Raw genomic sequence first — 16,091 nt, forward strand, 5'->3', positions numbered from 1 at the left:
TTATAACAGTGGTTATAAATGCATTTATATTTTACCCTCTCTAAGGTTACATCATAATTTCCTACTTTCCATAAGCTACCCTTGAAAGTAGATATATTCTTGACAGCTGGTCTTTGGCAAAATAGTCAAAAGCAGCAAGCAAAAAGGTCTTGAACCTCCCGGGGGGGGAGATGCTGAAACAAATGGTCCGTGGTCTAACCCAGGGTTTCTCAATCTTGGCAACGTTAAGCTGCGTGGACTTCGGCTCCCAGAATTCCCCCACCAGCATGCTTTAAGATGCGTGGGCTTCAGCTCCCAAAAGTCCCCAGCCAGCATGCTGGTTAGGAAATTCTGGGAGTTGAAGTCGACACCTCTTAAAGTCGCCAGGGTTGAGAAACGCCGGTCCAACCCAGCAGGGCTATCGTGCAGAGGCGCGCATCTTCCCACCCGGCTCCCTGCACCCGTTTCCGCCGCTCAGCAAAAGCGCATCCGTGGGGATGCTAAGCGGAAAACGGGCTGCCAGCGGGCGTGGCGCTCAGGCTGGGGAAAAGTACCTATTCCTGGGGTTGCGCCCCCCCGGAAAAGGACGCAACTTCGGAAGAGGCGGCGGGCCCGCGCAACGCACCCCGACCCCCTTTCCCCCTCGGTTCCCTATCGCTGCCCAGCCCTCTTCTGAATCATGCTTTGCCCTTCCGTTCCTCTACTTGCCAAGTTCTTGCAACCAACACCCCAGCCCCGGATACGACTATTTAACAACATTCGCGTGTGGGGGTGGGGGACCCCCTAGAGCAGCGCGAGGAGCCTCTTTTTTCTTTCTTGGTTTCCTGAGAGGACTTTCTTCTAACGCGCAGCGATGCTGAAAACGCTTCCAGCGCAACGCGCAGAGAGGCGCTAAAGGAAAGCTTTCTAGGGGGAACCGCAGCGCTCGCCCAACCGGAAGCTGCTCGGGGAAACCTTAGGGGAAAGGGCCGGAAAAGGCGGGTCGGTCACGTGACCGTGTTGCCCTTCGGGTTGGGGTTGCCGTGACAGCGGAGTAGTCTTCGGTTGCCCGGGCGAGCAGGCGGCGGGCTGGTTGAGGCGTCCGGGCGGCTCTAGCCTCGTTCCCAGGGAAAGGTCCGTGTCCGGACGCGCGTTGTCCCCGCCGGCCTCATGGAGCGCGCTGGGGCCATGACGGACATGTACGACCAGGCGTTGCTGGGCATTTTGCAGCATGTGGGCAACGTCCAGGAGTTCCTGAACATCCTCTTCGGCTTCTTGTATCGCAAGACCGATTTCTACCGGCTGTTGCTGCAACCGTCGGACCGGCTGGGCTTCCCACCCGGCGTGGCGAAGAGCATGGCCGTCCGAGTAAGCCTGGTTGGGTCCTTCATCCCCAACGCCGACCGGTTCCCTCACGGGCGCTCGAATTGTACTCCCCCGCCGGGTATTTTAGGCAGAGCTCTTTCGGCAGCTTCTCAGATCAAATCCTCGGAACAGCCCCGTGAAGCAGGCCAGGCAGTGGGAGCGAACGTGGGGTGCGGAAGTTGGTGGTTCAGCAGGTTGTGGGAACTAGGCAGATAACCATGGAATGATTGGTTGGTTTGGCTGCGGCACTTCGTGTGAAGACAGCCATGGTGTTTTGTTTACTGAGATTCAGGGCGGAGTATAGGTTTTTACCTGTTTTTAATAGTGTTAGCCGCCCAGAGTCTTGTATTTGAGACGAGCGAGCATATAAATCTAATAAATAAATGTTGTGTGACCTTGCTGGGTTCATAAATTCTGCTACATGAAAATGGAGTTTAGGCTTAGTGTATAGGGCAAACTGAGCCAGTTATGACTTAAGGAAGGACAGACTGTGGCATAATGTGATATATATAACAACCCTATGTGTCTCTGTGTGTGAAAAAGAATTGAGGTCACCCAGTGAACCCAATTTTTTCCTGATCTTAGATGAAGTGAAATTCCTTCATTTGCTGCCTTCCTGATGAGCTGGACCTCAGTTCTCTAATTTCTTTTTGTGTGCTGGTCTTTTATTCATGCCTTTATCCAGCTGTATCTGAAAACACTTTCAGATTATCTGGTGTATGAAGTATGAACCTTGATAGATATTTCTGTCTACAGTATTGATTCTCATCCACTCTTTACCCATTGCTGATGCTAACATTTCAAAACATGTCACCTGAAAACAAATTCTTGTCCTATGTCTACTTCTTTCCATTTTCAGCACCCTGCTTTTTAATTTTTTAATTAATTACACCACTTGGGGAGGAGTATTATTTTTTGTGTCTCTGTAAAGTCTAATAAAAATATGTATTGTACCTAATGTTCAACAGACGAGCATTACACACAAAGAAAACTTTATTTTTAAAGGTGGTAGAGTGGGGGAGGAAGGAAGGTCCACACTTTTCTTTGAACCTTTCTTAGGTCTTATTAACTGTTAGTAACTATGGCTATTTTCTAGGATTGTATGCTGCACAAAATTCCAGTTGTCTTTGCATGTAATCTGGAGATACAACAGTAGGCAGTGCCCTTTTCGTTGGATACTGTGGGTTGCCTTTTGATGTTGGATTAAACTACTTCCCCTTAAGAATTTCTCATTTTTATATACCTGCAGTAATGTTCTTAATGAATACAGATTAAAAACAGATTAATATCTGTTCCAGCATGATTTCTGCATATCTCCTATTTATCTTTAGAACAGTTCACTGCTTGATAATTGTTATTGAATTATTTTTGTCAGCTGCTTTATAAAACCTGGCTGTTGTCAGCACAAGGAGAGTAAATACTTGGATCCAAGTATGTTTATGAAATAGCTGTATGTAGTTACGAGTAACAGGAGATTCTTCAGCTATATGTCTTATTTCAGTGAAGGATGAAAACAAATACAGTTAAAGAGATATGCTAATTTGGCTCATGGGGAGTGCAGCTATTTTTATTTAGTTTCATACCTGTGGTACAGTAGCAGACCTTCATTAACCTCTTAATCTGCATTTTTCTTTAAATCCAAATAGGAACGCTGTCAGTTAATTTTCTTTACACATAATAGACTTTGCCCTTTCCTTACACTCAGCATAAAATGCAGTGGATTCACTGCTTATGGCTATCAGGCAAGTAGATAAATACTTGTTCATGGGGCTGAGCTGATGCAAAGAACAATACTGTTATCTCCTTGAAATTACTGTGGTGTTTGCTATTCTTTAATGATGGTCTGTAGGGTAATGATTGGCTTGTTGCTTGATTGCTGTATTACTTTCAGGCATTCAAAACCTTTGAACATCTGGCCCGTCAAGATGATGAGAAAAGACAGCAAGAAATTGAGGAGAAGTTGAAGAAAAGAGAGGAGGAGATGGTTGCTGCCGGAGAGAGAACAAAGGTGCCTGCTGCAGTTGAGGAAGTTGAGGTCACCTCAGCAGTGGGGCATGACTCTGGATTGGAAGGTAGAAAGTCTGCAGATTTGGAAGAGCCTGTGACAGTAGAGGAAACAGTAGAACCACAAGTCCCTAATACAACTGCAGAGCTGCCTGTATCTGTTGCTGCCCCTCTAGAAACTGAGCAAACAGAATTCCCCAGGTGAGTGGCTCTAGTGGTGCTCTGACCATGTCAAACAGTTAGTGACAAGTGCAGCCATAGTGACCTAGTAAACTTGGGATAGGTTTGCCTTTGCTAAAGAGGAAAGACCCTTAGGGAAACGTGTTGGTGTGAACAAGGGATAATTTTGCTGCTTCAAGAGACTGAATATGCATCATTGTTCTAGTTGCATATCAAAATGTGCAGTACTTTCTACATTTGGCTTTCTTTGACCAGGTGGCTTTTGCAGGAATTCTAGTAATGGTTAGAGCTTAAGCTGAATGGCTAAAACCAATTGCATCAGTCAAGAACTTGGAAATCTGCCTTATATCTTTAGTAGTCGCACTCTGTCCACCTAATCCAGAATAGTCTATTCTGATTTGCCACGCCTTTCTTCAAAAGGCTTTCTAATCACCTTCTGTCTGATCTATTTTGGATACAAATGTTGGGAACTGAATCTGGAATCACCAAAGTAAATTACTGATACTTTATCTATGATTTGTGGGCTGCGTCCTTCTCCAAGTGAAACGATTACATTTTTGTTTTCAATATAAAATTCCTAATGAATTGAAAGCTAATGGAATCAGCAAAGGGATGGGCCTGACTACTGTTCCTGACAGTAATACAAATGTTTTTCTTTGAAAATAAATCCTTTCTATACAACATGTAAATCAGAGGCTGCCACTATCTCAGATTTATGTACAGTGCTCCACTTGTCAAACTTCTTAGAGCAATGTAACGGTGGCCTGAGATGCCGAAGTCTAGTGGCCTGGGGAGAAATCTTGCCTAAGCCCAACCTATTATAACTCATTGTGCACTGGTTGTAGATAAGTAATGGGCATTTAAAGCTAACTCTTTCGCTATGTTTCAATATAGGTTAATCTCAAAGGCTAAATATTTACTGAAATTTGTTTTGTTTTTTTCAGTAGTCTATTTAATTTGTGTTTTGCTGTCTGATTTTCAAAGGCTTCCACTTGTCTTAACATCCATTCCTAGTTTCTGAGATACCACTGCAGTATTGGGTTTTTGTTTCTACAAATAAATGTTGAAGCTGGAAAGCTGTTGTACACATTTAAAGGCAACATATAATAGATTTGTCAGTAATAATGTGGGCTGTTACAGCATTTAGAACCCAAAATTTGACAATTATGCTTGCCTGGTAACTGCTTAAAGTTGCTTTTCTAACCATACCTATAGTAAAGTTAGCCTCTCTGAAAGTCAAAAAAATGTGTTTGTAAGTATTGAATCCTAAAGCTGTAAATCATGTTGTGATTTAGTACCTAAGTAATTATTCCACAATTCACTGGACTCACAACCACTGTAGACAAGTTAAATCAACTAAATCTCAGTCACTTTGCTTTCCCTAGCCTGCAGACTTTTTGGAAACTATTGAGAGAGAAGTGGATATCATCTACAGTGGCTATGATGCAACAAACCCCATTATCATGTGGCTGAGATTTTATGGGCATATTGGTCACAAATCTCAAGTACTGGACTCAGAGCAAAACACCTGGCAAGTCAAAGTCACTATTTTGCTGGGAAATTATCCAGTTGTTCAACATCTTTATGTAATGCTTAATCATAATCTGGCTCTGTCATGATTTTAAAAAACTAATAATATATGTATAATAATGCTACATTAATAAACAAACAATAAAGGGAACATTGGCTTTAATGGCAGTGTTTAATTTGTGGTGTTGTTAATACCACTGTACTAGCTTACAGTAATTATCAGACTCAAATTGAAATAATGAGTGAGACATTCATTATTTGGAACGATTCCTTGGATATACACCCTCACTCTCCCCTGCTTATGGGTATTAGCAAGTAATGTCTATAGAACTTCAGACTGACCTTTTTTTAATCCAAGTTCCAAACAGGTAGTCTAGTTTACATTGTGATATCACTTTAGAAATGTCTTGCTATTTGACAGGTAGAAGTTTGTCTTTCCAGCCAGTATGTAATAAGTATCAGTTTGGTAGCATTTTACTGGATGTGTATAAAGCTGTTCCGAAGTGGTGGTGTGCAGATATCTTAGAACACTGATATTTAAAATAGCCATTTCACTAATTCAGTTGGAAAACACAGCTGGCCGAAAGCCTGAAATTCCATTCCATTCTTTAGCATCCAAGCATTACTCTATGCTAGAAATGTTTAAAAGTATTATGTGATTGTGGTGTTGGACTAAATGTGGTGATCTCAAGATTTGTGTTCACCCTTGCCCCAGCAGCTCACTGGGTGATTTTGAATTGGTCATTTTCTCTGAACATAGACTACAAGAGAAGGAAAAGATTGTTGCTGCAGGAAAAAATTGGATAAAAGAGCCACTTTCAGCTCCTGGAGGAAAAGTGAGTTTTAAATGAATAAATAAATAGCTCTTGAAGTGGCTTGTATGCCTGGGAGTAAAATGGTCTTTCAAATGTCTGTAAAACTGCAAAGAAGAGATATTGCTGTAGGACCCAGTTTTCTAAACAGAGAGGATGGGGCATTTTTGCTTTGGAACCATGCTGACTTTTAGTTTAACTGTCAAGAGTGTGAGCAACAAGCTGGCTTCCAAATTTTGATTTGGCTACTTACCTCAGCCTGAAAAAAATTGTTTGGAATACACAGTGGTCTTAACAATCTGTTTTACAAGGCTATTGTAAAAATTACTGCTAGCTATATGTGAAAACTAAGTTGTATGGATGAACATTGGCTGCTCATATCTAGCAAGCAAGGTGGTATTGGTGACAGTGTTGCCTCAGTTTCAGTCATTGGTTTGCTGATCTGATTTCTTCATGTTTTTGAGGAAAAAATATGCCAAATAATTGTATATAAATATATCTATTGGATAGTTTGAATCTAGTTTATATATTGAGAGTACCTATTCACAAAATGTTAGGCTAGTGTGTGAGTACCTGTTGCCAAAGCACTTGTGGCCAGGATTTTTTGAGAACCACACACAAAGTGATCTTTGTTGCATACATGTCAGTATTATAGTAACTTTTCTATGCTTCCACTGGGTGGTGTCAGTGCCACTGAATGCATCCTCAAATGCATATTAAAGTATTGTTATCTTTGAACTCTCTTAAGCTTCCCTTTAGACAAAACTCAGTCTAAAAGCTTGGCTGATAAGATGCTATGAATAATGTATTTTCTAGCCAGAGATTGATGGAAACTGAGATACAGTGTGATTTCCATCTGTTTACTTGAAGGTAATAAGTATCCGTGATGAAAAACAGGAAATAATTAATAAATAAATGGAGGATGAAATCTTGCTTCTTCCAAATTTCTTCTTCTGACTTTAGAAGTGTTAAACAAAATTACTAATTCATTCTTTCTATACAAGTCAAGTTTTAGTCCAAATCAAGGCTACATTCAATGAAAAATAAATCATGCATGATTACTTGTAAGTAAGTGCCATTAAGCTTGGAGGTACATGGGCATCAGTTTCAGTTAATGTCTCAGACATTTTTTAAGTTTTGCCTTTTTAAGTATTTGAGATACAAACATTTATCTTTTTAAATGTAACCAAATATATGAGTATGTTGCAATTGGCTAGAGTAAAACTTGATGAATTTCTACCTTTCTACTGCAGATGAGATATTTATCCATTTTTCTCCAACATTTTTATGACTTTAAGAAGGGCAATGAGTATATTTTTGTGAAATGTTCCACCTTCAAAACATTTGTGTTGAATCAGGTGACATTCTTATGCGGAGGAGGGTGGGCAGGATGGCAACATCTGCACTCTGCCATGTGGGCTTTGCACGCAGAAGCCTAACACATATTTCAAACCCTGGAGAGCTGCTGTGGGTCAGTGTAAGCTGTACTCAGCTAGATGAATTCAATGGTCTGACTCAGTAGCTTTTGAAAACTAAATACTTTTTTTCTCTTTCTGGTTGTGCTTTGGACAGCTAGCTTCAATCTTGAAAGGCAGCTTCATTTTTCATTTCATTTACTGTTCCAATTCTGTATGCCAACTTTGGCAGCTGCACTACAGCTCTAATATGGAATCAATAAGATTCTCTCTACTCTTTCTGCTCTTACACTATGATGTAATACATACTCTTGAGCACCTCTGTTAAGTAATGCTGAGGGGTACGGAATCTAATGCGATAATAGATATATTCAGTTGCTGAGCCCTATTAATTTGGCTTAACCCTCTAAACCAGTGTTGTCCAAACTTGGCCACTTTAAGATGAGTGGACTTCAACTCCCAGAATTCCCCAGCCAGCATGGCTGGCTGGGGAATTCTGGGAGTTGAAGTCCACTCATCTTAAAGTGGCCAAGTTTGGATAACACTGCTCTAAACATTGCCTCATGGGAACAGACACCCAGTGGTCTTCATGTCCCCAGGTTCTGAACAACAAGAGGGAAGAGTTGCCTATTTCATTGCCATCTGGTTTGTGCAGAGCTGTTTTTTACACCCCTTTTCTGTGCTCAGACATTTCCATCTGTTTTGACAAGTAGTTCTCTTCATTCTCAATGTCTGAGCTCATCTGCTTTTTATTTTGAGTGCCCGCCTTCTCACTTGGCCCACTTATAGACTTGATTCTGCATACATTTGCCTAGCAGTATTTAAAATAAAGTTGCATGTGCCACTGAGCAGCCTGCCTTCTGATTTCTATTTATGTTTCTTGACACGGATTTTAAATTCTTTTTTAAAAATTCTTTTTAATATACATAGCTGCATTCCTCCACTTGTTCTTTTTGTTGGCATAGCCAGTGCTTGGGAAGAAAGCCCTCTTACTTGATAATTGAACCTGGCCCGGAAGGTATAGGTTGTGAGGAAATCCATAACAGATAGAAAACAGTAATGGTGAAATAAATTTATATTTAATTTAGAAAATTGGAACTTACTTGGTATTAAAATGAAAAGATTTTAAAAAGCAGTTGAAGCTTCCCATGACACACAGCTAAGAAAGAATCTTCAATATACCTAATTTACAGAAACCAATCCTATTTATCAAAATGGGCTTTGGATCATGTTCTTCTCAGAGCAGATGAAGGAACTGAAATATCATTTATTTACTGCCTTTTAATCTTCTGTTAAAAAGATTCTTAGAACGGCTTGTATACTATTAACAGAAAAAAGTCCTTACCTGTGGGTTTACAGACTAAAACAAAGTGATGGACACTGAAGAAAAGAAGCAAATTCTAGCACTGATTCTTCAGGTTAAACCATTAGGCCTTAAATAACTGGCAGCTATATACATTTAGGGAGAGGAAGAGCCTAATGAAGCGGATCTTTCAGCAGGGCATATTGAATGGTTCTCCATCGCATCTCCCCTGCTGCTGCTTTTTCATCAGTCTGTCATAGGAGTAGAAAAGTATTTATTGGTTTGAAACAATGAAAGAGAATACTTGTCTGCCAAACATATTCTATGAAACTATAGCAGCTAACCTCCCTTTTTTTTTTTTTGCTAATCAGTCACCTATTCTGCATGACCTGCAAATACACATGTGGCTTTCTATGAAAGATGAAACCATATTGTGTTTAATCAAGGTTTATTAAATAACAGTCGGCTGGATCCATGCAGTACACTATCCAAAAAGATACATTTTATTTTAATGCAGTGTACAAATAAGGCTAAAGTTTACCCACAGGAATTAGCACATACCCCAGTTGGTAACCAGCCTGGTTCACACAATTGGATAAACTATAATGAGATTTATTTGGTTTGAGCTTAATGCAATATAGTAACCAAAAAAAATTATTTGTACCATTGAAATGCTAAAGTAAGACTAGACATGGAAGTATTTAGCCCTTGTGAGGCAAAACACTCCCGTTTGCAGCCGTGTGTGTGTGTGTGTGTGTGTGTGTGTGTGTGCATGCCTTGGCAGCTGCCTGGATAGGTCCCTTCAAAACCAAAAGTGGTTTGCCCTTGCCTCCTTCCTCAGGCTGAGAGAGAGGGACTGGCCCAAGGTCACCCAGCCATAAACCATCCCAAAAATTGTTCCTTCCATTATAGAAATAAAAGCTTGGCTGAATATTTTCATCCCACCTATGCTTCTGCAGCTTCCAGTCAGTCAGAAGGATAAGTTGCAGCCCCCAGGCCAAAAAATATTGTCCACCCTTGGCTCAATGCAATTTGCAAATCAGGCTGCATGTAACAATTGGAAGGCAAAGAGACTTGGCTTTTGGAAAACAATACATTTGCTGCTGCCCAATTTTGTCATTTCAGCTTATTTCTTTCCCAGGATTGTATTAGGAGGAAGAGAATTGGAAGAACAAGTCTCCCTTGAATTTCTTGGAAATAAAGAATAAAATGCAGCACTAAATGTGGCATGGTAAAAGTAGTAGATGTCTCTGAAGGAAAGCAAGGGCTAATGATGGCAATCATCATTATAACCACAAGGGATTGTTTGCAAGTAGAGCTCATTTGAGTCCTCCTCTGTCGTAGGAAAGAATGAGGAGGAGTTGATTTATTCAGCAAAAGTAGGTTACATTGGAAGAGTAGAATTAATACACCTGTGAGACCCATTTATGACTTGGTTCATTCCCCAAAGGTTTGGCTGCCTTGAAGCTTTCTGTGACTCAGAACGTAACAGGGTTTTTCCCCTCCCTCTTTGGTTGCTTGAATTCAAGGACACAGTTCCTGTATTGTAGTAGGTTCTCAGATTCAAGAGAAACAGTTGAGCTTAATTCTTTCTGTTTTGTGGACCAATGTTGGATTCTCTTTTTCTATTACATTTTGCTTAGCTCTTCCTGTTAAGTTTTGCACACTCCTAGAAACATGACAGCAAGAAACATGAAGCAAATATGCATTTCTGTAACACATTTTTCATGTTGTGTTGAAATATGCATGCTCCTGGTTTTCTTTGGGCATAGAACCATAGTTCATTATGTCTTCAAATGCTATATGTGGATTCCAGTCTGTAAGTGTTGTATGATTGTGACTGCGTACAGGTAGACCCGATTGCCCTAAGGTATGGGAATGGATCTGTCAGCAGACTTAGATATTTTACTTCTCTCAGTAAAATGAAATTGCAGAGATGGCAACTTTGGATCTGTCTACCATATTTCATGGATTTTTCATGGATTATTTTGGCAGTTGCTCTTATGTTACATTTGTAATAATGAGACCTTTATAATTGTTGCAGAATCACAACCGGGTCTCAGTTGTCAAAGGATGGAACTTCAGGCAGATGCCAGAATTCAAAATGCAATTGTAATCATTTCTTTTATGTCCCTGTTATGTTATTTGGTTTGGGAGTTGGGTGCCTGACTTTGGAAATGAGGACATGAAGTCCAACTGAAGCATAGGTTGAACTTACATTTATATTTCTCTTGCTTCCTGCTTCATTTAACTGAGACACACTTTCTGTACTGTAGGCAAGAGGACAGTGTGTGAATTACTTAAATAAAACATGACTTCTTTACTTACAATTGGCACTCATTAAAATGGAGAAACTCACCAGAAGAGCCCCAATCCTGTCAATGCAGTATTGTGGCTTTAGAAGGGGTAATTCAAGTTGCTTCCTGTGGTGCACAGTTTAGGCTTGTCTAGGCTTGAAAAGACTTGCCTTGAAATCAAAGCTGGCAGAAAATAAATGTCTGTCTTAGGCATTCAAAGCTTATTTTCATTCCAATATATTCTGCCCAACAGCTTTTGCATGTAGACATTGTGTGGTCCATTAAATTCCCAAGGGCTGCTTCCTGAAAGCGGCAGGTCTTTCTGCTTTTTAGCGTTACTTTCTTGAGAGAAGTAAAGTTCAATTTCCTGGCATTGATCTCCTGGAGCTGCATTGCCTACTAGTAGTTGCACTTGAACTCCTTCAGTATCAGAAAAGTTCTCTTGCTGCAAGCTGTAGCATAAATAACTCTAGTAACTTTTCATTTGTCTGATTTAAATGATGGATAAAGGACATGCATATAATCTGTCCAAAAGTTTATTTAAAGTGATCATTTTAAACACATAAAGGAGTTTGTGCAAATATTATGCTTCCCTGTATGTAGGAGATGTTAGTAAGTAGGCCCATCCATGTGCTTTATAGGTCTGACCTGGCTGGTTGTGTAATGCAGTGCGACATTTATTTCAACTTCTGGAAACTTTTCTCGGTCATGTGTTGGTTATGTTTCTGCCTTTTGAACTGGAGGCTTATACATCATGCTATGTTATGTTTTGTTAATCATGACATTGAATAAACTCCAGTTGGAAGTGTTTATCCAATATAGTAAGCCATAAGCTATAGTATATAGACCACTGCAACCAGATTTATACAGACCACATTATGATTTAATGCATTATATGAACTTAGCCATTTAGTCACTAATCAGTATTAGACTGAGAAATTGGGTAATGATTTATTGTTATTCTATCCATTTTCCTTGGAATTTACTCCATTGCCCTGAAGTAATGTCTGCAAAGTAACAAACGCTTTACCTTAAATTGCTCAAGGTATCTATTTAACCTGGAAAGTTAATTCAGTCTGAATAAAAAGTTATTGGAAGCTCAAAAGTTTGCAAAGGTTTTAAACCTTTGGTTGACTTGAAAAAATTGTCTTAATCTGAAGTTGAATTTGTTTGAAATACAGTACTTGTTTGGGAAAATAGAGCCCTGAAATTCAGGACTTCAGCCAAATTTAATTGATGCTGAGATGCTCCTAAAACACAACCACTTTGGGTTCATTAATATTTATGAGGAGGCTATTGGGTGTACCCAACTTTATAATGAAATCTAGGTTGCTGCCTTATGCAACTGGTGGTGGCAATATCTCAAGTGCCATACTAGGCATATTTGGTAGATATGTCAGTTCTGTAGTGGAAGAAACTTTGCGTTTGGAAGAACAGTTATGAAATAAGTGAGGAAACATCTCATCATTTGTTAGATTTTGATCTTGATGTTGCTCCAGTATGAAGAAGAAGTTTGACTAGTGGGATACTGGTCAATGAATAAGGGACAAGATTTATCAGGGGAAACTTGCTAACTAGCTAGTGGAAGACCTTCCTAGATTCCTTTCTTTTAGAAGACATCATTTTAATTGTATAGGTTGTCTATAACTGGCTCATCCCAATGTATTCTATGCCATGCAGTGAGCAATCTAATTCCTTTTTAAAGAGATAAAGCTAGTTGCCAGTTTGTAGCATTTTAATAAATTAATGATGTACTACTTTTGGGGCTGCTTTGAATCTCTTTCTACTTTTACTGTGTGACCACATTTTAGCATGAGGCAAGAAAAATTCATTCATTTTATTTACATTGGGTATAGTTTTGCTAAATTATGTGTTTATTTCACAGTGTTTATAACTTGTCCCAGTTCTAGCAGAACCTGTGTGGGATACAACTGTTGTCAATTTCTATCACATTTTTTACCCAAAACTATCCAGTCTAAAATATTTAAGCTTTGCTTGAAGAGATGGTGCCTTGCTCATTCTGATACAGTAACTTAAAAAAACAAAACTTTTCCAGTTCTACAATATCTGTTTTGAAATGCAGTAAGATTCTAAATGGAGCTGCATTGTAAACTTGATTAAGCTGCTTTAGGACTAGCATGTTGAAATCTCAGCTAGATTTTACTCAGGACTTGTGGCTCTGATGTGGTTTCCAAGTCAGATCACAACCATGTGGAATTTTTAAGCCAAAAATCAGCTTAATAATTTTGAGATTTCTTCTTGGTTCAAGGCTTTCAGTTTATGAGTTATGTTTCTTGTATGTTGCACAAAGTGTACTTATTGAAAATGTGCAATGGTAGAAATGTTGTGACACAAGCATTATGCTTCTGCTCTCCTGGAACACAACCATTATACTGGCTGGGGAATTCTGGGAGTTGAAGTTGACCCATCTTAAAGTTGCCAGGTTTGAGAAAGACTGCTCTGGAGGGTGTGGGCCTTTGTTTTCTTTTCCAGTGTTTCAGAGGGACTTGCATGCCTTTTTGGATGGATCATGGCAGAATAAGGCTTTTTATTTTTCATTCTTCTTCTGATCACCAGTAGATGGTGGTAGCATATGCTTTTGTGAGATCTGTGCCAACTTAATTTGTAGCTCACTGCTTCTGAAGTGACTCAGATTTCAAAGAGCAGCAGTGTTTACCCTAACATGCATAAGCTTTTGTGGACCACAGCCCCTTTAGCAAATACATAAAATACCTATGTAATTAGTTGTGTACATAGAAAAGAAACAGATTAGAACAAACAAAAGAAATTGAGTCCTAGCAATAGACAAATGGTCATGTTACTCTGTGGTATATATTTCCTTTCAAATTGAATCAAGGTTTTATGCATGTAAGTGGGCTTTGATATTTTGATATCTGTGAGATAAAATAGAAAAGAATCACAAACACAAGAGGAGCCTTTGGTTGCTGGTTAAGAACCTTTTTAGGTGGACTTTATATGAGTACAGTTATTTCTGTACTTAGGGAGAGGTGGCATATCTAAAAGTAATGAAAGAATAAGAGAAACCTGCTTAGGAATATAACTTTAAAATATTGTTTTTAATTACACAGCACAGCTTCACCAACCAGGAGTCTTCTGGATGTATATGGACTGCAGTTCCCAGATTCCTAACTAGCATAATCTTTTTGGCTATGTAGGAACATCAGGAGTTGCAATGTCTGTGCAAATGTATACTGCCAGACTGAGGATAGCTGTGGGGGGGAGGGGGGAGCGGAGGTGAGGCCAAACCTTTTGCTATTTCACCCTGAAGTTATGTTGTATGTTGTTCAAAATCCCAATTTCCACAGTCTGAAAAATCCCAACTTTTAATATTCTGTCTATGTAACCATAGAAAATGGTGTTAAAAATTCCACTGATTTTGCATCAGCATGGTTGACTGTTGTTTTATTTAAGAAGGTCATATTCCCAAGTGTGGGAATTCTTTCGTAGTGTAATAAAGAAAAAGGAGGAAAAGGATTTGATGTTAAATTTTAGATGATAGGTTGTGCAGGAGGAAAGGATATTTGGCGATATAAGATGGAGTGGCAAAGGATGAAGTTGTCTTTTCCTCTGACTTCTGAAAAGCACTCTTAGGACTCCTATCAGATTCTCAGGATGTACACTCATACATTTTAAAAGCTTGATCCCATGACAGCTATAAATATGGTAAAAAAGATGTGAAGTACGAAATTGTGAGAAATCAGCTAGACAAATTAATCTATCTGTACAAGGTTAGCTTTGGGATTTGCACTACGATCTTTCTCTTCAGTCACATAAGAACTCAGCGGACATGTTACCTTTCCTGTAGGTATATGCAGGCAGCATTTGCATGTAGACTTGTCCTTGATTCATGTAGATTAGTGTGTAGTCTGGCAGAGACAGGATGGAGCTAATTGCCCTTTCTGTTCCCAGCATGGGGGGGGGACCCATCCTCAAAGCCTTGCATAAAAATTAAATCTTCCTTCCAGCTAGTACAATTTTTTGGTAGGCTAGTAAATGTTGCAAACCCTTCTGCTCTTTGTTTTATCATGTAGAGGCATAGCCTCATGCAAAAAACCCCCTGGGCATTTTATACTTATAGCATCCCTGTCTTGAACTTAATTTGGGAGGGAAATCTTCCTGTTTGAGATACTTGTTATTACTACTCATCTGTCAATACAAGTGTGGCCTATAAAATCTTCATATCAACTTCAATGTATTGCCCAGTTGTCCCATTGTATTTAGGTGATGATCCTGAAGGGTATTTTAACCTTGGGCCTCTTTTCAGCCATGGACAACTGTTAAACTAATGTTAAAATTCAAGAATGGGACAGATCATCATGGAGAAAATCTGCATGCTCACTAGGAGTCAAAAATGACTTGATGGCACATAATCAATTACTAGGAGAGATGTTTTTGAGACCCTGAAGAACAAGTGACAGAGTAGTTAGAATAGCTTAGTTAGCTGGCAAACGTTGGGTTCTGTCACAGTCATCTCCCTTTTTCTCCTTTTTTTTTTAACCTAGGGTTAAGTTATAGGACTATTAAAAAACAACAACAAGCAGAACCCCTCTACCCTAAAATGCTGCTGATTACGAACAATCACTTGGAAGTACTTTTGTACATAAATATCAAATTAATATCAAATGAGAATATTACATAGGTTTTTTTAAAAAGTAAGAATTCTTAGATTTTTTAAAATCACATATCAGATCTTGCATTGAATTATACATTATTACATTAAGGTGAATTAAGCCCCAGACTTTAATTTTGAGTCTTGATAGCCAGGCAGTATTTGCATATGCCACTATTCAGTTCTTCTTCCTGCAAAGGAAAGGAGATAGTTAGCTCAAGGCCAAGGAAAATGTCAGGGAAGGAGTTGTTGAATCTCTTCTTAGAATTTAATCAGCATTCAGAAAACTGCAAGAAATTGTATTGCTCTCTGAACATGTAAAGACAGAGCAGGCTCTCTGGAAAAATTTCCTCACTCTTTTCCAGCTTCATAAACAGTGTGGCAACTCTTCCTAATCTATTAAGTTAAGAGACAAGCTCTCTAGTGATGAACTGTTTGCAGATCCTTGCCTTTGAGAAGAAATAGGAAGACAGTAATGTACAACAGCATTTCTATTGATAGGATTGGATTTGTTGATGCTTATATTTTTAAAGATTTCACTTTCCCCTTAATGACACACTGGCGTGAAAATAGAACAAGGCAGAATAGAGGGATCCT

At 39.3% G+C, this 16,091-nt stretch overlaps 1 protein-coding gene across 1 annotated transcript in view; it reads left to right on the forward strand.

Annotated features, from left to right (window-relative positions):
• The first annotated feature begins 950 nt into the window (after nucleotides 1–950).
• NUDCD3 (NudC domain containing 3) overlaps nucleotides 951–16,091 on the forward strand; it is a 43,701-nt gene continuing 28,560 nt past the window's right edge. Inside the window, exons 1-2 of the mRNA XM_007420036.3 lie at nucleotides 951–1,326; nucleotides 3,215–3,528. Coding sequence (XP_007420098.2) covers nucleotides 1,129–1,326; nucleotides 3,215–3,528 — 512 coding nt within the window. The 5' untranslated portion in view covers nucleotides 951–1,128. The remainder of the gene's footprint in view (nucleotides 1,327–3,214; nucleotides 3,529–16,091) is intronic.

This window comes from Python bivittatus, unplaced genomic scaffold (assembly GCF_059951505.1).
Source record: "Python bivittatus isolate LINGU-HERP-01145 unplaced genomic scaffold, Pbiv_v1 ctg000320_np1212, whole genome shotgun sequence".
Taxonomy (NCBI): Eukaryota; Metazoa; Chordata; class Lepidosauria; order Squamata; family Pythonidae; genus Python; species Python bivittatus.